The sequence below is a fragment of the Coregonus clupeaformis genome, chromosome 10 (assembly GCF_020615455.1).
Source record: "Coregonus clupeaformis isolate EN_2021a chromosome 10, ASM2061545v1, whole genome shotgun sequence".
Lineage (NCBI taxonomy): Eukaryota > Metazoa > Chordata > Actinopteri > Salmoniformes > Salmonidae > Coregonus > Coregonus clupeaformis.
The window spans coordinates 58,477,551-58,501,093 of record NC_059201.1 but is presented as its reverse complement, the minus strand read 5'-3'; the positions used below and the strand labels follow the sequence as shown (position 1 = coordinate 58,501,093).

Genomic DNA, 23,543 nt, shown 5'->3' with positions numbered 1-23,543 from the left:
TTGTTGTTTAGGCCATTTTTTAAAATTATATTTCAAAATTTGAGGTAGGCTATATGATCACACCGGTAAAAAATCAGTTGTTGTATTACTTGTGAAGCACAGCTGAGTGAGCATACATTTGAATAATTTATAAGGAAATATAAGGAAATCAGTCAATTGAAATAAATTCCTTAGGCCTTAATCTATGGATTTCACATGACTGGGCAGTGGGTCCTTGGAAGGAATAGGCCCACCCACTTTGCAGCCAGGCCCACCCACTGGGGAGCCAGGCCCAGCCAATCAGAATGAGTTTTTCCCCACAAAAGGGCTTTATTACAGACAGAAATACTCCTCAGCACCCCCCATCACCCCCCCTCAGACGATCCCGCAGGTGAAGAAGCCAGATGTGGAGGTCCTGGGCTGGTGTGGTTAGCAGTTGTGAGGCCGGTTGGATGTACTGCCAAATTCTCTAAAATGAAGTTGGAGGCAGTTTATGGTAAAGAAATGAACATTACATTATCTGTCAACAGCTCTGGTGGACATTCCTGCAGTCAGCATGCCAATTGCACACTCCCTCAAAACTTGAGACATTTGTGGCATTGTGTTGTGTGACAAAACTGTACATTTTAAAGTGGCCTTTTGTTGTCCCCAGCACAAGGTGAACCTGTGTAATGATCACGCTGTTGAATAATCTTGTTGATATGCCACACCTGTCAGGTGGATGGATTATCTTGGCAAATGAGAAATGCTCACTAACAGGGATGTAAACAAATTTGTGCACAAAATCTGAGAGAAATAAGCTTTTTGTGCGTATGGAAAATATCAGGGATTTTTTTTTCATGAAACATGGGACCAACACTTTACATGTTACGTTTATATTTTTGTTCAGTATACAGTGCATTTGGAAAGTATTCAGACCCCTTGACATTTTCCACATTTTGTTATATTACAGCCTTATTGAATCAAATCGTTTTTTTTCACCTCATCAATCTACACACAATACCCCATAATGACAAAGCAAAAACAGTTTTTTTATCATTCTTTGCAAATGTATTCAAATACAAAAACGGAAATATCACATTTACATAAGTATTCAGACCCTTTACTCTGTATATTGTTGAAGCACCTTTGGCAGCGATTACAGACTCGAGTCTTCTTCAGTATGACGCTATAAGCTTGGCACACCTGAATTTGTGGAGTTTCTCCCATTCTTCTCTGCAGATCCTCTCAAGCTCTGTCAGGTTGGATGGGAAGTGTCGCACAGCTATTTTCAGGTGTCTCCAGAGATGTTCGATCGGATTCAAGTCCGGGCTCTGGCTGGGCCACTCAAGGACATTCAGAGACTTGTCCCGAAGCCACTCCTGTGTTGTCTTGGCTGTGTGCTTAGGGTCGTTGTCCTGCTGGAAGGTGAACCTTCGCCCCAGTCTGAGGTTGTATTGTGTATAGATTGATGTGGAATTTTTTTTATTTAATACATTTTGGAATAAGGCTGTAATGTAACAAAATGTGGAAAAAGGTAAGGGGTCTAAACAATTTCCGAATGTGGACATCCCTTCAAATTAGTGGATTTGGCTATTTCAGCCACACCCGTTGATGACAGGTGTATAAAATTGAGCACACAGCCATGCATTCTCCATAGACAAACATTGGCAGTAGAATGGCCTTACTGAAGAGCTCAGTGACTTTCAACGTGGCACCGTCATAGGATGCGACCTTTCCAACAAGTGAGTTCGTCAAATTTCTGCACTGCTAGAGCTGCCCCGGTCAACTGTAAGTACTCTCACGTAGTGGTAGGCCACACAAGCTCACAGAGCGGGACAGTCGAGTGCTGAAGCACGTAAAAATCGTCTGTCCTCAGTTGCAACACTCACTACAGAGTTCCAAACTGCCTCTGGAAGCAACGTCAGCACAATAACTGTTCATTGGGAGATTCATGAAATGGGTTTCCATGGCCGAACAGCCGTACACAAGCCTAAAATCACCATGCGCAAAGCCAAGCATCGGCTGGAGTCGTGTAAAGCTCGCCGCCATTGGACGCTGCAGTGGAAATGCATTCTCTGGAGTGATGAATCACACTTCACCATCTGGCAGTCCGACGGACGAATCTGGGTTTGGCAGATGCCAGGGGAACGCTACCTGCCCGAATGCATAGTGCCAACTGTAAAGTTTGGTGGAGGAGGAATAATGGTCTGGGGCGGTTTTTCATGGTTCGGGCTAGGCCACTGAGTTCCAGTGAAGGGAAATCTTAACGCTACAACATACAATGACATTCTAGATGATTCAGTGCCTCCAACATTGTGGCAACAGTTTGGGGAAGGCCCTTTCCTGTTTCAGCATGAAAATGCCCCCGTGCACAAAGCAAGATCCATATAGAAATGGTTTGTCAAGATCGGTGTGGAAGAACTTGACTGGCCTGCACAGAGCCCTGACCTCAACCCCAACGAACACCTTTGGGATGAATTGGAATGTCTGCGAGCCAGGCTTATCGCCAAACATCAGTGCCCGACCTCACTAATGCTCTTGTGGCTGAATGGAAGCAAGTCCCCCCAGCAATGTTCCAACATCTAGTGGAAGGCCTTCCCAGAAGAGTGGAGGCTGTTATTGCAGGAAAGGGGGGACCAACTCCATATTAATGCCCATGATTTTGGAATGAGATGTTCCAACAAACTTTCAGTCATGTAGTGTATATAGATAATACATGTTTTAGTCCACCTACTCCCTTTTCTGACAGCTGGAGCAGCAAATCCTTTCCCCCTCTTCCATTGCTGTTATCAACAAATGCATTTGGAGCATGACTTTTTTATTTACAATGACAAATAGGCTTACATCAAGATAACAAGCTAACGTTAATAATACAGTATTAAGTTAGCTAGCTGATGATACTTCACTTAACTATAGTATGTAAAGTTGGCTAGCTAGCTACACTTAGTGGCATGCTGTAGCTAGCTAGCTAGCTAATAATACAAAGCTTTTTTTTTACATTTTCTAAACGTATTTATTTACTTATTTGAATAGGTTCAAGCCTACACCCACGAAGTGGACAATCTTTTGGAGCAAAGCGTTGTCAAGCGGAGGTGCCGATTCTGGTCAAAATGTACAGCACAGGTGCCGATTCTGGTCAAAACGTACCGTTGCTAGCTATCGTTAACGCAAACTAACACTTTGCATAGGCTAGCTGAGCTGTTTTATTAGAAAACGTCTGAGATAACTCAAATCTTGTAGCTGGCTAGCAAGTCCACCTTGACGATAATGTTATTGTGGTATGGGAATGTTACATTCGTCTTTTACTTTTAAGATAACCTTCATTGACGTTTTTTGGTTACTACTGGTTATGGATCTGAGGCGAGAGAAATTGTCTGTCATGTTTTTTGTTTTGGTCAAGGCTTGGACTTGGCGTATTGATACCAGCTCAGCTCAGCTGGTAGAGCACGGCGCTTGTAACGCCAAGGTAGTGGGTTCGATCCCCGGGACCACCCATACACAAAAATGTATGCACGCACGACTGTAAGTCGCTTTGGATAAAAGCGTCTGCTAAATGGCATATTATTATTATTATTATTACGTACTACTTCAGTGAGTGATTAGGCTACTTCAGACAGTGCGGATAACAGGGAATTGTCAAAGGCTTAGAACCCAATTTCATCCAATCAGATTGCAGATTTCTCCAAACCTGTTTTAAATTAAGCAATAAGGCCCGAGGGGGTGTGATATATGGCCAATATACCATGTCTAAAGGCTGTTCTTTGAACGACACAACACGGAGTGCCTGGATACAGCCCTTAGCCATGGTATATTGGCCATATATCGCAAACCCCCAAGGTGCCTTATTGCTATTATAAACTGTTTACTAACGTAATTAGAGCAGTAAAAATAACTGTTTTGTCATACCCGTGGTATACAGTCTGATATACCACGGCTGTCAGCCAATCAGCATTCAGGCTCGAACCACCCAGTTTATAATGAGATTTATACAACGGTTCGGTCTAATCCTGAATGCTGATTGGTAAAAACCGTATTCCAGCCGGTGTCTATTCCACAAGTTACCACTGGCTAAATCTATTACGTTAAAATGCCTATTTACTCTGTTCCATCTGACTGTGCAATCTTCTGTTTCATCTGCCCAGCCAAGCAATTTATAAACTTGATCTCCACTATAAAAAACATCTAGATATTATCTCACATTTCTTTTAGTCTAACATTTAGTTTTCAATAGTGTAGATTTGTATAAACCTTGCTGTCTGTCTCGCCGACATTTGCAACATTGTTTCAATATTCAAATTCGATCTCCAGCTGTCCCATAGTAATGAACGTGTCGGGAGTCGGAACGACACAGACAGGCAGGCAGCGTTTCTCAGCCAGTTGAAATCATGAATCAGCTGGCATAATTTGTATGTGTATATACAAAGAAATGTCAATAGAAAAAAAGGTCAAACGAAACAAAGTGCAGCTAGTGCAGTCTTTCCAGCTTCAGTTTGAAGTGATTGTGTTAGCTGTGTTGTTGGTAAGCTCCTCTGAACAACAGTGTCCTGACAAGAGAGCATATTTTCTATGGCAGGCTAAATCACGCCTTTATTTGGATGCATCCAAATAAATGTAACTAGAAAACAGATTAAACAAATGCAAATGCACCTACTTTGTTGTTATTCTGGCTGACGTTTGACGTGACTGTAAGTTAGCCCTAGTTGGTTAGCTAGCAAGCAAGGGATAAGAACGTTGCCAGCCAGTATTGCAATGGAACATTTAGAACTCATCCTGCGAAAGGGATTTTACAGGCATGCTAAGAACATGAGCGGAGACCGAACACGAGCTTTGGGTGGGTGGGTAATATCCAGGCGAAGGAGATGGGACTGTATGGAAGGGAGTTTAGTCCAACGGTAGTTATTCCTGTAAATCCACCATGGCTACTCCCATCTCCAGTAGTTGATCTAGAAGTGTTAGAGAGACTACAGAAAGATAGGGAGTGTGTTGATCCAGCTGATTTCTTTAAGAGACGTCTGGAAACTGTGTATCAGGATTTTGTGGCCATTTACACAGATGGTTCAAAAGATCCAAGGACAGGACGTACTGGGTCAGCATTTGTAGTGCAGGAATGTGGGGTGGAAGTCAGGAAACGTATTACAGATCATCTGGCTGTATATACGGCGGAGCTGATGGCCATACTGTTGGCCTTGCAGTGGGTGGAGGAAGTTAAGCCAGACAGAGTAGTTATTTGCTCTGATTCATGTGCAGTGTTAATGAGTCTCCAGTCCTTTAGCTCACGTAGCAGAGAAGACCTGCTTTATGAGGTGCTACAAACCCATGGCAGGATTAAACAGATGGGTATTCAGATAAGATTTACTTGGGTTCCAGCCCATGTGGGGGTGGAGGGGAAAGAGGCGGTAGATGAACAGGCTAAACAAGCACTTAGTAGTGGGGATGTTGATGTTGAAGTGTCAATGAGCAAGGCAGAGGCAAAAATACTGATGTATACAATGATGGTGCAGAGATGGCAAGAGCAGTGGAATATAAATAGTAAGGGAAGGGATTTATTTCAAGTACAGAGGAAAGTCGGGGAGGGGAGGACGGCAGGAAGGGACAGAAGAGAGGAGGCTATTTTTTTTACAAGATTAAGGGTGGGACACAGCCAGTTGAATAAGACATTAAAAGTGATAGGAAAGCATCCAACAGAAAAGTGTGATTATTGTCAGGAAATAGAGACTGCATGTATTGCTACAGTGTGGGCAGTATCAGAGGGAAAGATACAGGATGAGATTTAGTATGAGGGAGAAGGGGATACAGGAAATTAGTTTAAAGAGTATATTGAGTAGAGCGTCATTAGATATAGTCTCAAATATTTTGTTATATTTTTTAAGAGAAACGGGGTTGGCAGGTAGGATTTAGTTTATCCCAGTCTCTGGCCCACACTCCAGTACGGTAGGTGGCGGTAATGCACCATAACGGTGGATGCCAACCGCCGATAAACCCCACTGAAGAAGAAGAAGAAGTAGGCGTTCCCTAACAGAAATATGCTAATATAATATATGCTAGAAAACGCCAATAGGGTCTCGCTAGCTCGTGCTTGTTCTGCCCGCTATGACTAATTTGTTCCTTACAGGCTATGGTTTATCTTGGGTTAGTTATGAACATATTTGGGACCACAGCACAGAAGCATGACCTCGGGTACAAAAGTGCTCATCTGAACAGGTCTAAGGGGTGCTTTTATACCATTTTCAATGTTCCCTACTAATTAGGGTTCGACATGAAATATTGACCAAAGCTCTCTACCATGTCACAACTAAACATGTGACAAATAATACGTTTTGATACCTTGACAGGTGGCACTTGTAGTTTCATTAAATTCATATCACGTCAAATGACTACATGTTCCATCTATGCGTGCAAAGTCAAAGTGAAAAGAAGGCTTCATCCTCCCAACGAAGATGGCGGCTCCCTTAACCCTGCTATTAATTGTAGCTGTAACAATTAGAGCAGTATTATTTAGATCAAGTTTAGCTGATCTTATATCAGAAAGAGTTGAGGTAGTATCTCCACTAAATGCCTGGAAAAGAGGTAGGCGCTTTATTGATTATCTTTGTAGCGAACTGCTGCTGCTCTGTCTCGCGCTTGCTTGCTCAGCGTTGTCAGTTCAAGTCGCCGGTCAGCCAGCTTTCTATGCTAACCTTGCTAGCTGGTTGGACAGCACCATACATGTTATTGAGCGTTCTATCTAGTCTTGCTAAGTTGTTTCCACAAAGGAATATATTTAACGTATATATATATACACACGAGAAGGCAAATAATATAATCAAAGCTAGCTAGCTGCCAATGCATGCATGCTCTCTGGAATGGTAATCAATGCTAGCTAGCTAGAAAGCTAAGAAAGCAAGGATGGGCACTGCAACAGTGATGCATGCATGTTTGCTATATTTTATACAAATAAAGCCCGTATCTATTGGCTTTACCCTCAATCTCCTTTAAATAAACGTAATGAAAGGGAGGTACCCATCTAGCCAAGTAACTCAATCAACTCCTCCAAGGAACTGAACCTCCAAACTTAGTGATGGGTCGTTCGCGAACGTTGGTGAACGTCGAACCGAATTGCATCGGTGAAAAAGCCAGTAATTTGGCTCCCTGATTTACATACTGCTACTATAATTCACTAAAGAGGATGAATCCTCACAGCAGAAACAATAAATATGGGGAGAGCGCGTCAATCTGGTCCGCGCTGATTTTTTTCAGTGCAGGCCATCTAATGATTTGGCCAGGTAGACATGTATTTGAACGAGCATTTCACGATCTGACATAATGGCAGTCTACCTTTTGGGCTTTACGTTTGAGATTTGCAATTTTATCATGGTTCTAGGTCGATTTTTAAGCATTTTGAACGAAGAGCCTTTTGAGAGGTGAGGGAAAAATGGCGGAAGTGGATGCTGAGTTCGAATCAAGCAGCGCGTAGAGCAAAGTTGGTGAATAGGAATGTTCTGAATGGACTATAGTAATATCGAAAACTGGAACAAAAATAAAATTGTCCAAAATTGGAGTGGAGGAGTGTTTATGAATGATAATGAATCGCTTCTTGTTGGGATGCGTTTGTTGAGTAAGGATGCATATGTGGTGTCGAAAATGGTGAAGTGTGCGCTGGGAAAAGTGGAGTCTGTCAGAGTGACCAGGAGTGGTCTTATTAACAATTACATTTTAGTCATTTAGCAGACGCTCTTACAGTTAGTGAGTGCATACATTATTTTTATTTTTTCATACTGGCCCCCCGTGGGAAACGAACCCACAACCCTGGCGTTGCAAACGCCATGCTCTACCAACTGAGCTACATCCCTGCCGGCCATTCCCTCCCCTACCCTGGACGATGCTGGGCCAGGAGTAATGGAGTTGATGGAGTAAATACCTACGCATGTGAAGCTGACAAGACCGCCGGTGTTAACGAGTGTCTGTGTAGCCAGGCGCTAAAATAGAACTTGGTTATTTTTGTGACGCTCGACGCGCTGCAAGTCTCCCATCACCTCATTGGTTTTTAGGAGCATATTCCCACGTGGGTGATCGAAAGATGAACGGAGGTCCACACTCCAGTACAGTTGGTGGTGGTAATGCACCTTAAAGTTGGTTGCCAACCGCCATATAAAGTCAAAAGAAGGAGGAGAGATTACTAGAAACTAACTCGGTTTACCCTTTTATCTGTGGATTAATTGTTGGAGTAGAGGACCTTGTGCATTTCAGGTAAAATAACAACCCAATGTTTATATCCCAGGACAAATTAGCTAGCAACAGCAAGCTAGCTATCTAAATTGCCATACATGTTTAATGGTTTTCGACCTGTCCCGAAGTTAATGTAGTTGGTTCAGAGTTCGTTTTGATATTTCAACCTGCGTGTCCTGATCGCGTCTGGTGTGGGTGGACAAAATCAACATGTGCGCGATGGTGCACGCACGCGCGCAGTCTGGTCAGCATGTCAGAAACTGGACATGATTGTGGCTGCGGCAGAAAAGTTTTTGGGACTTAAGGATTTCGCATATGAAGACTTGCAAGGGGTACTGGCGCCAGAAGATCCGCCCTCCCAGGTTCTCCTTGATCCTGTGTAGGGATCAGATTTGTTTTATTTTAACAGAAATTGTTTGATTTTAGTTTACTTATTTATTTTTGTGTTATTATTTTTTGTAATTTGTTCATTTTTTGGGAATCCTGTTTCCATCCCGCACAGTAGGTGACGGGATGCACATTAAATTGTGTGATCGCCAATATACTGAAGAAGAAGACTCCTTTTGGGAGCCAAATGAGCCGGCTCATCGAAAATACTTAATGTCCATCACTAGCTATGCAGTTGATACTTCAAAAAATGTGCATTCTTAAACCCTTACCATGTACCTATGATTGCCCTCTGTTGTTGCGTGCCTTTCTTTGTTTGCTGAAATCCATACTTTTTAATACAACCACTTTACTAGTTTCTGTTCAAAGAAAGGCATGCAATCACTAGCACATTAGAGGCTGCTGCTGCCTATTGAAATCACTGGCCACTTTAAGAAACGGAACACTAGTCACTTTAATGTTTACATATCTTGCACTACTCATCTCATATGTATGTACTGCATTCTATTCTATAATACTCTACTGTATCTTAGTCCATGCCGCTCTGTCATTACTGGGGCGGCAGGTAGCTTAGTGGTTAAGAGCGTTGTGCCAGTAACTGAAAGGTCGCTGGTTCTAATCCCCGAGCCGACTAGGTGAAAAATCTGTCGATGTGCCCTTGAGCAAGGCACTTAACCCTAATTGCTCATGTAAGTCGCTCTGGATAAGAGCGTCTGCTAAATGATTAAAATGTAAAAATGTAAAAATGTCATTGCTTGTCCATATATGTATATATTCTTAAATCCCATTCCTTACTAGTTTTGTGTGTATTGGGTATATGTTGTGAAATTGTTGGATATTACTGCACTGTCGGAGCTAGAAGCACAAGCATTTCGCTACACCCGCTATAACATCTGCTAAAACACGTGTATGTGACAAATACAATTTGATTTGAACAACAGAGGACAAACATAGGTACACTGTAAGGGTTTAAGAATGTACATTTTTGAAGTATCGACTGCATAGCGAGTCAGAGGTTCATAAAAAATATAAAAAACGAGTCTGCGCTCAACTCTGTGGAGGAGTTGAGGTACTTGGCTAGTACCCATAATTAATTATTAATCAAACAGTACATTAGCTTGTGCAAGTCAAGCCTTTTAATAGCCTCTAGATTTAAATGTGGCTTGGCTTTGTGTTTATGATATTGCACTAGAGTTATTACGTAATGTTCAGGACCAGTTTCTGGGCTTAAAATAACTACCCCCAGCTATCAGGGTTGAGAACAATGTGGACACAAGATGCACTATAGATTCTTTATGGTTTGTTATTTGTAGTTGTGGAAGGCCTGGCTCTCCTGGACTTGGGTGTATCGCCATATGCAGGGGATGTGTTCCATGAGGTCAGTCTCCTCCCCATTCCATTCAACTAGTAACATTGTATCACAATGTGCTGCTTCATACATTAATACATTCAGTGTTTATAATTATGAGGTCATCTGTTCTCTTTCAGACTCCCCTCATTATATACTTCTTTCACTTTGTTATTGATTATGCAGAGATTGTGTTTATGGTGAGTGCAACCTTTAAATATACTAATTCAGTAATATCACTGTCTATAATATCGCTACACAGTTTGATACCTGTATCAAATAGAGGGTCCAGTGGAATTTGACTGCTAGTTTTGCTCGTAGACAATTAGCTGGAACAGACTACATGGATGCTACACAGAAACCAATGTCCACTAGAGCAGATGGAGGGAAGGGGAGGAGCATAATAAGAGTGATTCCCAAAGGTCACATCCACCCATACTCAGTCAATGGTGTTCTCTTCTCTTTCTCAACCTGCCCTACAGATGGCAGATGCGCTAACTGCGGTGGCACTATACATAGCAGTGAAGGACTACAACAAAATTGTGGTAAGTGACAAATCATGACAAAATAAATATTATGCAGTTCATGATGATAAACTGTGTCATGGTAGGATATCATGCATGTCTGCACGCCCTACTTTACTAGTTTTACTTGACTTACAGCAAACGGAGATCAGTGTTTACCCACCTATTATTTTTACCCTACATCACTGGTTTTCAGCTGTTGTGAGAAACATGGGTCTGAAAAGTCTATTCACTTCCTCAAGTGTGCAGCAAATTCATACTACATAAAAAGCTGAAATGATTATGACATCCTGGTAATTAAAGCACGCTTTTTTGGGGGGGAGAAATGTCTTCTACTACAAAATGTTCTATTCTCACGTATCCAAAATGCGGACTAAAATAGGACGTTGCAGGAGACTTCAGTCACAGCCGTTGTGTAGTGGTTGGTGTGGTGTCTTTCTGCTGTTTCAAGATGCCCTGGGATTGGGTGTTAGAGAGCATAAAATCAGTGATGTGTTCTGGGTAAATTGTGACTGACTTAAACTACAAATAATAATAAGTAGTTATTTAAATAATAAGTAGTTATTTATGATGCAAGGCGATTTGTAGATCAGTCAGTCAGCAGTCGCCTGCAGTGAACAAGCCCAGAGACTTTTGACTTTTCTGTTGCATTATGGGTACAGAAACAATACTTTGTGTGGTAGGGTCCTGTAAAATCAGTTAAATTTTTTGCCTGATTCAGTTTTTTCCCAAATTCCGTTTTCTCCGTTGAATTTTTCCAGGTTACCGTCTTTTCAGGTTCACTCTCAAAATCACACTTCGTTAAAAAAATTCTAAAACAACCAAATTGGATGTTTAAACCACATCAGGAGACCACTTATGAGGTTTCGGAAAAATGTAAGACGTTTTTGTTGCCCTTTAATTCAACTGCGCACCAGCCAGAGACCGTTGTTTGGTTAGCAATGTTTCTGTAGCTCTCATGTGACTCCCTGATAAAATAAAGGTGATTGCAGATTTTGCTAAACAAATGGCGTCTGGATTGATGCAAATAATCATGATGTCATTCTGCCAGGTAGGTATAGGCTACTTTGTAGTTAACATTTAATTGAGAAGGTTTTTGGTAAAGCCATTTCATCTACCAGAAGACAGCTGTCATTACATTAGCCTCATTGCTAACGGCTACACATAGACAAACGCGCCCACACAGCCTTTTCAGAAAGTTGAAGGAAAATAAAATATCATTGATGCATTTTGTTAATGTCTTATGGTAATCTTGGGAAAATTAATGAATTTCCTACTACGTTCAATACATTTGAATATTGTTGAATTCCATTTTTAATATCTGGATTCTGTGAACCTGTCCACGCTTTCTGCAACAATAGATTTTTGTAGGGCCCTAGTGTGGTGACACTGCTGGTGACACATTATTCATACACTTTACATACATGGTACTTTTATACACAGTATTACATGATAGGAATACAGTTTGATATACACATTACACATAAAATGATACTCCTACATATCTGGTATACGTGATATGATGTTTTCAGTCCTAGGTATTACAGCTCAGGAGCTTTTAATCCCACCCCTCAGCTACTCTCAGCCCATCCCACCTATCTCCATAGACTTCTCTATTGATTTCTATCTGCCACATATCTTTCAACTGTGCTGTGATGTTTTGCATGAATTCTATACATTTCTCATCTCATAGTATCCACAGATTGTAAATTATAGATTAATATTTTCGCTAAGAGTATTAGTACAGGATCCCCTGTAGCTCAGTTGGTAGAGCATGGCGCTTGCAACGCCAGGGTTGTGGGTTCGTTTCCCACGGGGGGCCAATATGACAATGTGTGCACTCACTAACTGTAAGTCGCTCTGGATAAGAGCGTCTGCTAAATGACTAAAATGTCAAAAATATTCAGACCACTTCCTCCACATTTTGTTACGTTACAGCCTTATTCTAAAATGTGTTCAATTAATTTTCTTCATCGATCTAAAACACAATACCCCATTATGACAAAGCGAAAGCAGGTTTTTAGAAATGTTTGCAAATTTATTAAAAATAAAAAAACAGATACCTTATTTACATAAGTATTCAGACCCTTTGCTATGAGACCTTCACTGAGCTCAGGTGCATCCTGCTTCCATTGATTATCCTTGAGATGTTTCTACAACTTGATTGGAGTCCACCTGTGGTCAATTAAATTGATTGGACATGATTTGGAAAGGCACACACCTGTCTATAAATGTTCCCACAGTTGACAGTGCACGTCAGAGCAAAACCAAGCCATGAGGTCGAAGGAATTGTCCGTAGAGCTCCGAGGCAGGATTGTGTCGAGGCACAGATCTGTGGAAGTGTACCAAAAAATGTCTGCAGCATTGAAGGTCCCCAAGAACACAGTGGCCTCCCACAAGACTCTTCCTGGAGCTGGCCGCCCGGCCAAACTGAGCAATCGGGGGAGACGGTCCTTGATCAGGGAGGTGACCAAGAATCCGATGGTCACGCTGACAGAACTCCAGAGTTCCTCTGTGGAGATGGGAGAACCTTCCAGAAGGACAACTATCTCTGCAACACTCCACCAATCAAGCCTTTATGGTAGAGTGGCCAGACGGAAGACTTGTCAGGGTCGAGGGAAAGATGAACGGAGCAAAGTACAAAGAGATCCTTGATGAAAACCTGCTCCAGAGCGATCTGGACCTCAGACTGGGGCGAAGGTTCACCTTCCAACAGGACAACAACCCTAAGCACACAGCCAAGACAACGCAGGAGTGGCTTCGTGACAAGTCTCAATGTCCTTGAGTGGCCCAGCCAGAGCCCGGACTTGAACCCGATCAAACATCTCTGGAGAGACCTGAAAATACCTGTGCAGCGACGCTCCCCATCCAACCTGACAGAGCTTGAGAGGATTGGCAGAGAAGAATGGTAGAAATCCCCAAATACAGGTGTACCAAGCTTGTAGCATCATACCCAAGAAGGCTCAAGGCTGTAATCGCTGCCAAAGGCGCTTCAACAAAGTACTGAGTAAAGGGTCTGAATACTTATGTAAATGTGATATTTCCGTTTTTTATACATTTGCAAACATTTCTAAAAACCAGTTTTTGCTTTGGCAGTATGGGGTATTGTGTGTAGATTGATGAGGGGGGAAAAAACAAACAATTTAATCAATTTTAGAATAAGGCTGTAACGTAACAAAATGTGGAAAAAGTCAAGGGGTCTGAATACTTTCCGAATGCACTGTATATTGTTAATTGATGGCTTTACAAATTGCCCAATAGTGCTATTTGTATATATTTTCCCCCAAAAAATTGCCACTCCTGAACCTGTGACCAGAAACAAGCTACATGGGGTCAATACCAGAATAAGTGATCTAATGATTCTTTCTCATCGCAGCAAAATTGGCAGAGCTGAGATGGTTGTATGCCCCATATACAGTACCAGTCAAAAGTTTGGACACACCATTCAAGGGTTTTTATTTATTTTTTACTATTTTCACCTGGAATGCTTTTCCAACAGTCTTGAAGGAGTTCCCACATATGCTGACCACTTGTTGGCTGCTTTTCCTTCACTCTGCTGTCCGACTCATCCCAAACCATCTCAATTGGGTTGAGGTTGGGTGATTGTGGAGGCCAGGTCATCTGATGCAGCACTCCATCACTCTCCTTCTTTATTAAATAGCCCTTACACAGCCTGGAGGTGTGTTTTGGTTCATTGTGCTATTGAAAAACAAATGATAGTCCCACTAAGCGCAAACCAGATGGGATGGCGTATTGCTGCAGAATGCTGTGGTAGCCATGCTGGTTAAGTGTGCGTTGAATTCTAAATAAATCACAGACCTTGTCACCAGCAAAGCATCCTCACACCATCACACCTCCTCCTCCATGCTTCACGGTGGGAACCACACATGCGGAGGTCATCCGTTCACCAAGACACAACGGTTGGGAACACACATCTAAAATTTGGACTCCAGACCAAATAACAAATTTCCACCGGTCTATTGTCCATTGCTCGTGTTTCTTGGCCCAAGCAAGTCTCTTCTTATTATTGGTGTCCTTTTAGTTGTGGTTTCTTTGCAGCAATTCGACCATGAAGGCCTGATTCACGCAGTCTCCTCTGAACAGTTGATGTTGAGATGTGTCTCTTACTTTATTTATTGGGCTGCAATTTCTGAGGCTGGTAACTCTAATGAACTTATCCTCTGCAGCAGAGGTAATTCTGGGTCTTCCTTTCCTGTGGCGGTCCTCATGAGAGCCAGTTTCATCATAGCGCTTGATGTTTTTTGTGACTGCACTTGAAGAAACTTTCACAGTTCTTGAAATGTTCCGTATTGACTGACCTTCATGTGTTAAGGTAATGATGGACTGTCGTTTCTCTTTGCTTATTTGATATTTTCTTGCCATAATATGGACTTAGCCCTATTTGGTAAAATACCATCTTCTGTATACCACCACTACCTTGTCACATCACAACTGATCGGCTCAAACGCATTAAGAAGGAAAGAAATTCCACAAATTAACTTTTAATAAGGCACACCTGTTAATTGAAATGCATTCCAGGTGATTACCTCATGAAGCGGTTTTAGAGAATGCCAAGAGTGTGCAAAGCTGTCATCAAGGCTACACTTGATCGTTCTTGAATACGTTTCTCCAGTTATTTTGGTTTTTCCTCTAACCTATTCTGTGCTTCTGTGGTACCGTTTTTATTGCCTTCCACTTGTGATGTTAGTTCCTCTATTTCCCTTGTTAGTCTAATCTCTTTTGACCTACATTTTTTTAGTTTTTTAAGATCAGTATTGAATTGCATGGCCTCTGATGGCACATTTTGAAAGTGTCCCATGCAATAAGGGGATCTGCTGTACCGATGTTATGCAGTAAAAAGTCATACATTTATTTTGTCTGGGTTAAGAACAGATTGTCATCCAGTAGGCTTTGATAAAATATCCAATATCCCCTCCCACTTGGAAATGCTCTAAGATTGATGTGGATACCAATTAGATGATGGTCTGATCGCATTCTGGCCCCTATCAACACTTCTTAAAGTTTTGGTGCCAGTGAGGAGGACACAAAGTATTTAAGACGACTAGCTTGATTATACCTCCATGCACAGTGGGGTCTGAATTTATTGACACCCTTAATAAAGATGAACAATCATGACTATATAAATTAAATAATTAAAATACTGAGCTATTGTGTGCTCAAATAAATGGGGAAATTATTTTATACTAATACAATTGCTCAGAGAAAGATTTTGTTAAACAAGTAATACTTTTCTTTCTCAAAGGTAGGGGTCAAAATTATTAACACCCCCTAAAGATTCTTATAAAGTAGTCAAAAGTTTAGTCTTTGGTCCCATATTCATAGCACACAATGACTACATCAAGTTTGTGACTCTACAAACTTATTGGATGCATTTGCAGTTTGTTTTGATTGTTTTGTGCCCAATAGAAAGGAATGGTAAATATTGTATTGTGTAATTTGAGTCACTTTTATTTTAAATAAGAATATAATATTTCAAAACATTGATGTGGGTGCTACCATGATTATGGATAATTACGAACTGCAAATGCATCCATCAAGTTTGTAGAGTGACAAGCTTGATTTAGTCATTGTGTGCTAGGAATGGCCCCGTGTAGCTCAGTTGGTAGAGCATGGCGCTTGCAACGTCAGGGTTGTGGGTTCGTTTCCCACGGGGGGCCAGTATGGAAAAAATGTATGCACTCACTAACTGTAAGTCGCTCTGGATAAGAGCGTCTGCTAAATGACTAAAATGTATAATGTAAATAAATATGGAACCAAAAGCAAAAATGGACTACTTTATTTATAAGAATCCTTAGGGGTGTCAATTTTGACCCCTACCTTTTTGAGAAAAAAATGATTACTTGTTAAACAAAATCTTTCTCTGAGCAATTGTATTAGTAATTAAAACCATGTTATAATATCCCAACATAATTGGCTTGTTTGTCGATTGCGAGCTCGATAGATTGTTATAAATATTTTCAAAAGTGTGGCTCATCATTATTTGGACCATATAGATTAATGAGACAGATGTATTTGTCGTCCACTAGCATTTTTAAAAGGATCCACCTTCCTTGCAAATCTGTTTGGACAATTTGCACAATCTGATAATTTTTTGGGTTAATTAATATAATATCATCACCCCTTTTGAATTTCTTTGCCCATGTTCAGAGATACATTTCTCCCTCCGTTCTTTTTCCACACCATCTCATCCATAGTTGTAGAGTGAGTTTACTGTAAACAATAGATATTATGTTCCTTCTCTTTTTAGCCAGGTAAAGACAGATCATCTTTTTTAATTAATCTGCTAAACCATTGCAATTATAACTAGCTATACCTATTTCACCACTTACCATAATGAGATTCAATTTAACATTTGACTTACCATAATACATGCCGGGGGGGTGGTGTGTGATCTCATTTGCTTTGAGGTCAAACATGCATAAAATGTTCCACTATAATTTCATTGAAAAATTTATACATTTTCAAATGTTATTAAAAATCATATGCTTGCAATGCCAAGGCCATTCCCCGGGGGAAATGTGCACGTCAATGACCCGTGCTCAATCAGTTTCAGCTAGCAGCTCGTTTTTCCTGCAGTCAGAGCATCACTATTTTATGAATAAAACAACATGTCTAAGAAACCTTAAAGTGCTGATGACTCATCATCAAAAAAGAAAGTAAGGCTATATCTCGAGAGTTATCTTAACTTCGGTTTTATTGAAGGACAGGACAGGAATGTGTAATTTGTGTCGAGAAGCTAGCTAATGACAGCATGAAGCCAAGCAAAATGCAACGACACCAGGAAACAAAACACCAGGAGACTATTGGTGAAGGTCAGGATTTTTTTGAGAGGAAGAAGCAGTTGGCACTATCAAAAAGATCCACAGACATCAGAAAAGCATTTGAAAGAGCAGGCAGTGATTTACACAGAGCCACGGAGGCGTCATTGAGTGTTCGCTATTAATTGGCAAGGCTAAAAAGCCGCACAATATTGGAGAGCAGCTAATCAAACCCGCCTGCCTGAAAATTGTAGAGAGGCTGTGTGGCCCACAGGTGGTGGATAAAGTGAGAACCGTCCCACTCTGACAACACTGTCAAAGACAGAATTTATAAAATTGGCTGGAGATTGTCAAAACCAGCTGCACGAGAAGCTTAGGAATGTTCCCTTTGCCATTCAGTTGGATGAAACAACAACAGTGTCAGACGAATCCGTGCTCATCGGTTATGTGCAATATGTTGACGGTGATGACTTGAAACAAGACATTGTTATGGACTCCTATCTCTCGTCCAACAATCTGCCCTACGAGAATATTGTTGCATGCTGCACTGATGGGGCTGCAGCGTTGATGGGCAAAACCAAGGGATATAACAGCCGATTTGAAGGAAAAAGCCCCGGGGTGTGCAATTTTCCACTGCATGCTACATCGCCAAGCATTGGCCAGTAAAAAACTTTCGGAAGACCTTAGTAACACCTTGGCAACTGTTGTTAAAGTTGTGAACTTCATTAAGGCTCGCCCTACTAACAAGAGACTGTTTGCCCAGCTGTGTGAGGATGAAGCGCATCAAACACTGCTGTTACACACAGAGGTACGCTGGTTGTCACGTGATCAAGTGCTTGTGCGTTTTATGGAACTGCAGGAAAAAAATAAAGGAATTCTTGCAAGATCATAATCGACCACTGTGCGAACAGCTGAGTGATGCGTTTTGGATCAAAACGGCATACCTAGCGGATACATTCACTCTCTACAATGAGACAAACAAGCGGATCCAGGGTCCTGAATCAAACGTCATGCAGTGCAAAGACGCTCTTGACGCTTTTGTGCGAAACTGGCAGTCTGACCTCGGCTGTGAAGTTGAGCCTGTTGACCTTCAAGCCGATTCTGTGTCAAATAAATATTTCCACGAGAACGGATACAAAAGGTTTTGGATTGTCAAAGGAAACGCTGTTCCACCCAGACTGGCCAGACACACAAGGGTTATTCTACCATTCAGCACTACGTACCTGTCTGAGACGGCCTTCAGTGCGCTTGGAACAATAAAAACAAAAGCCCGTAACAGGATCGATGTCCACCTGGACTTTAGGCTGGCTGTCACTAGCATCACACCTGACATCCCATCCCTGGTCAGAGGTATGCAGACCCAAGGTGGCCATTTAGGTTTTTAAGGAAGGAAAAAGTTGATTGTAACTTTAATGTTTGTTATTGTTATTTTTATAACACATACATTATAGCTGTGTCAAAACCAGTGTTCACATGATGTGCATATGTGTATGCAACAAACTGCCCCGTTTCAGTTAATTGGTCTGAAGGAGATCTAGGACAGAGCTATATAGGTGCTGTTAATTACTTATTACATTTACATACACTTTAGTCATTTAGCAGACGCTCTTATCCAGAGCGACTTACAGTTAGTGAGTGCATACATTATTTCATTTTTTTCCTACTGGCCCCCCGTGGGAATTGAACCCACAACCCTGGCGTTGCAAACACCATGCTCTACCAACATCCCTGCCGGCCATTCCCTCCCCTACCCTGGACAACACAGGGCCAATTATGCGCCGCCCCATGGGTCTCCCGGTTGCGGCCGGCTATCTCTAGTGGCACAGCTAGCACTGCGATGCAGTGCCTTAGACCACTGCGCCACTCGGGAGAGACGCTGATAATGAATCATTATTATTATACACAAAGATAACCAGGGCAAACCAAAGAGAAAAGGAAAGAAAAACTATAATTGATTTACATTTTTGAATCACTTTATTATTTTGGTGTGTGGGGGGCTCAGCTTTTCTTAGATACAAGTAGGGGGGTCTCCAAGGAAAAAAGGTTGGGAACCACTGATTTTAGATGATAAAGCATTTGACCTTTCCATTGTGTTAACAATAGGGGATTGGTTGATTTCCAGTTTTTTAGTATATGTTTTTTTCAAGATGATTGAAGAGAAAAGTATGGTCCAACCCATCGGGTATCTCACTGCACCCTCATATGCCATGTCTTGAAATATGCAGACAGAAGGATTAAAAGTACATTTATATTGTAATACTTCTGACAACCAACCTTCTAACTCCGCCCATAACTTTTGGACTTTATAGCATTCCCAGAAGGCATGGATTATTGAGTCATTATTAGTTTTACACTTAAGACGTTACTCTGCTGTTGTGCTGTAGAATTTATGAATTCTTTCCCTTGTGTAATACATTCTATACATTAGTTTATACTGGATTAAGCATCCATTTTCGTTAACTGTAATTTCGCTATGTTCCAACGTTCCCTCCATTCCCTCCAGGAATTGTGTACAGATCCTTACGACATGGGGCCGTGCATTATCATGCTGAAACATGAGGTGACGGCAGCTGATGAATGGCACGACAATGGGCCTCAGGATCTCGTCACGGTATCTCTGTGCATTCAAATTGCTATTGATACAATGCAATTGTGTTTGTTTGTAGCTTATGCCTTAGACCATAACCCCACCGCCACCATGGTGCACTCTGTTCACAACGTTGACATCAGCAAGCCGTTCGCCCACAACTGTCTATCATCTGCCCGGTACAGTTGAAACTGGGATTCATCCGTGAAGAGCACACTTCTCCAGCGTGCCAGTGGCCATCGAAGGTGAAGTACACTACATGGCCAAAAGTCTGTGGACACCTGCTCATCAAATATCTCATTCCAAAATCATGGGCATTAATATGGAGATGGTCCCCCTTTTGCTGCTATATCAGCCTCCACTCTTCTGGGAAGGCTTTCCACTAGATGTTGGAACATTGTTGCGGGGACATTCAGCCACAAGAGCATTAGTGAGGTAGGGCACTGATGTTGGGTGATTAGGCCTGGCTCGCAGTCGGTATTCCAATTCATCCCAAAGGTGTTCGATGGGGGTGATGTCAGGGCTCTGTGCAGGCCAGTCAAGTTCTTCCACACCGATCTCGACAAACCATTTCTGTATGGACCTCGCTTTGTGCACGGGGGCATTGTCATGCTGAAACAAACTGTTGCCACAAAGTTGGAAGCACAGAATCGTCTAGAATGTCATTGTATGCTATAGCGTTAAGATTTCCCTTCACTGGAACTAAGGGGCCCAGCACGAACCATGAAAAACCGCCCCAGTCCATTATTCCTTCTCCACCTAACTTTACAGTTGGCACTATGCATTGGGGCAGGTAGCGTTCCCCTGGCATCTGCCAAACCCAGATTCGTCAGTCAGACTGCCAGATGGTGATGCGATTCATCACTCCAGAGAACGCGTTTCCACTGCTGCAGAGTCCAATGGCGGCGAGCTTTACACCACTCCAGCTGATGCTTGGCATTGTGCATGGTGATCTTAGACTTGTGTGCGGCTGCTCGGCCATGGAAACCCATTTCATGAAGCTCCCGATGAACAGTTTATTGTGTTGACATTGCTTCCAGAGGCAATTTGTAAGTTGGTAGTGAGGACAGACCATTTTTACGCGCTACACGCTTCAGCACTCGGCGGTCCCATTCTGTGAGCTTGTGTGGCCTACCACTTCGCGGCTGAACGTTGTTGCTCCTAGACGTTTCCACTTTACAATAACAGCACTAACAGTTGACCGGGGCAGCTCTAGCAGGGCAGACATTTGGCGTACTGACTTGTTGAAAAGGTAGCATCCTATGACGGTGCCATGTTGAAAGTCACTGAGCTCTTCAGTAAGGCCATTCTACTGTCAATGTTTGTCTATGGAGATTGCATGGGGATGCTCAATTTAATAGACCTGTCAGGGTGTGGCTGAAATAGCCAAATCCACTAATTTGAAGGGGTGTCCATACTTTTGTGTATATATAGAGCATATGGGTTGAGCAGACATTTAACAGAAAAGCAAAGTACTACTTTGCACTTTGAGGCGCTATCACTTTTTAGGGCTTTTAAGCTCCAACTCCTCTCTTAATGGCCCAAACGTCTGTGGATTATGTCATTGTACATACATTGGAGAAAGACTGCCACTTAAGTATTGTGGTCAGTTTGTATTACCTTGTAAATTAAATTAAAATATAGTGGTTGGTGGGGGTCTACTTGGGGAGAGTCTGAAGTGAGATGAGTGGAGGCCCCACACACACTTCAGAAAACTGTCTGATGTCACCTCATCCCAATCCCTCGGACAGAGCCCCTCTCACCAATAGCCAACATTGAATCTTACCTATAATGACAAACAAGGAATAATAATAATAACTCGACATCCTCTCCTAATCTGTCCAAAACCCATTCATTTTACAGCAGATTTGCAAGACACTAAACTCAATTACATTGTAGTATAGTTAAATCCATCCTTCTCTCTCTCCCAAGCCAAACCCATCCCTATCCACCTCCCCCTCCCTGTTTTCTCCCCCCTTTACCCCCACCCAAACCATGCTTGTCCCAACCTCCCATCCTTGCCCACCTAAGTCAAGCTTGTCCCGACCGCCCATCTTTTTCTACCCTTCCTACCCTTCAGACACTCTTACACCCATCCAGCCATCAACTTACTCATCCATTGTCATTCATTCCCGCCAAACATACAGTCGTGGTCAAAAGTTTTGAGAATGACAAGTATTGGTCTTCACAAAGTTCGCTGCGTCAGTGTTATGAGATTTTTGTCAGATGTTACTATGGTATACTGAAGTATAATTACAAGCATTCCATAAGTGTCAAAGGCTTTTATTGACAATTACATTACGTTTATGCAAAGAGTCAATATTTGCAGTGTTTACCCTTCTTTTTCAAGACCTCTGCAATCAGCCCTGGCATGCTGTCAATTAACTTCTGGGCCACATCCTGACTGATGGCAGCCCATTGTTGCATAATCAATGCTTGGAGTTTGTCAGAATTTGTGGGGTTTTGTTTGTCCACCCGCCTCTTGAGGATCCACAACAAGTTCTCAATGGGATTAAGGTCTGGGGAGTTTTCTGGCCATGGATCCAAAATGTCGATGTTTTGTTCCCCGAGCCACTTAGTTATCACTTTTGCCTAATGGCATGGTGCTCCATCATGCTGGAAAAGGCATTGGTCGTCACCAAACTGTTCTTGGATGGTTGGGAGAAGTTGCTCTCGGAGGATGTGTTGGTACCATTCTTTATTCATGGCTGTGTTTTTAGGCAAAATTGTGAGTGAGCCCACTCCCTTGGCTGAGAAGCAACCCCACACATGAATGTTCTCAGGATGCTTTACTGTTGGCATGACACAGGACTGATGGTAGCGCTCACCTTGTCTTCTCCGGACAAGGTGTTTTCCGGATGCCCCAAACAATCGGAAAGGAGATTCAGAGAAAATGACTTTACCCCAGTCCTCAGCAGTCCAATCCCTGTACCTTTTGCATATCAGTCTGTCCCTGATGTTTTTCCTGGAGAAAAGTGGCTTCTTTGCTGCCCTTCTTGACACCAGGCCATCCTCCAAAAGTCTTCGCCTCACTGTGCGTGCAGATGCACTCGCACCTGCCTGCTGCCATTCCTGAGCAAGCTCTGCACTGGTGGTGCCCCGATCCCGCAGCTGAATCAACCTTAGGAGACGGTCCTGGCGCTTGCTGGACTTTCTTGGGCGCCATGACGCCTTCTTCACAACAATTGAACCTCTCTCCTTGAAGTTTTTGATGATCCGATAAATGGTTGATTTAGGTGCAATCTTACTAGCAGCAATATCCTTGCCTGTGAAGCCCTTTTTGTGCAAAGCAATGACGACGGCACGTGTTTCCTTGCAGGTAACCATGGTTAACAGAGGAAGAACAATGATTTCAAGCACCACCCTCCATTTAAAGCTTCCAGTCTGTTATTCTAACTCAATCAGCATGACAGAGTGATCTCCAGCCCTGTCCTCGTCAACACTCTCACATGTGTTAACGAGAGAATCACTGACATGACAGCTGGTCCTTTTGTGGCAGGGCTGAAATGCAGTGGAAATGTTTTTTGGGGATTAAGTTCATTTTCATGGCAAAGAGGGACTTTGCAATTAATTGCAATTCATCTGATCACTCTTCATGACATTCTGGAGTATATGAAAATTGCCATCATCAAAACTGTGAAAATTTGTATTTGTGTAATTCTCAAAACTTTTGACCACGACTGTACCACTACCAGTCAGAAGTTTGAAACACCTAATCATTCAAGGGTTTATCTTTATTTTTACTATTTTTT

The 23,543-nt window shown here is 42.2% G+C and overlaps 1 protein-coding gene across 1 annotated transcript in view; it reads left to right on the top strand.

Moving 5' to 3' along the window:
- The first annotated feature begins 6,367 nt into the window (after window positions 1-6,367).
- pigu (phosphatidylinositol glycan anchor biosynthesis, class U) overlaps window positions 6,368-23,543 on the top strand; it is a 39,007-nt gene continuing 21,831 nt past the window's right edge. The window contains exons 1-4 of the mRNA XM_041888814.1: window positions 6,368-6,528; window positions 9,867-9,931; window positions 10,042-10,101; window positions 10,384-10,446. Of these exons, the coding sequence (XP_041744748.1) occupies window positions 6,399-6,528; window positions 9,867-9,931; window positions 10,042-10,101; window positions 10,384-10,446 (318 nt within the window). The 5' untranslated portion in view covers window positions 6,368-6,398. The remainder of the gene's footprint in view (window positions 6,529-9,866; window positions 9,932-10,041; window positions 10,102-10,383; window positions 10,447-23,543) is intronic.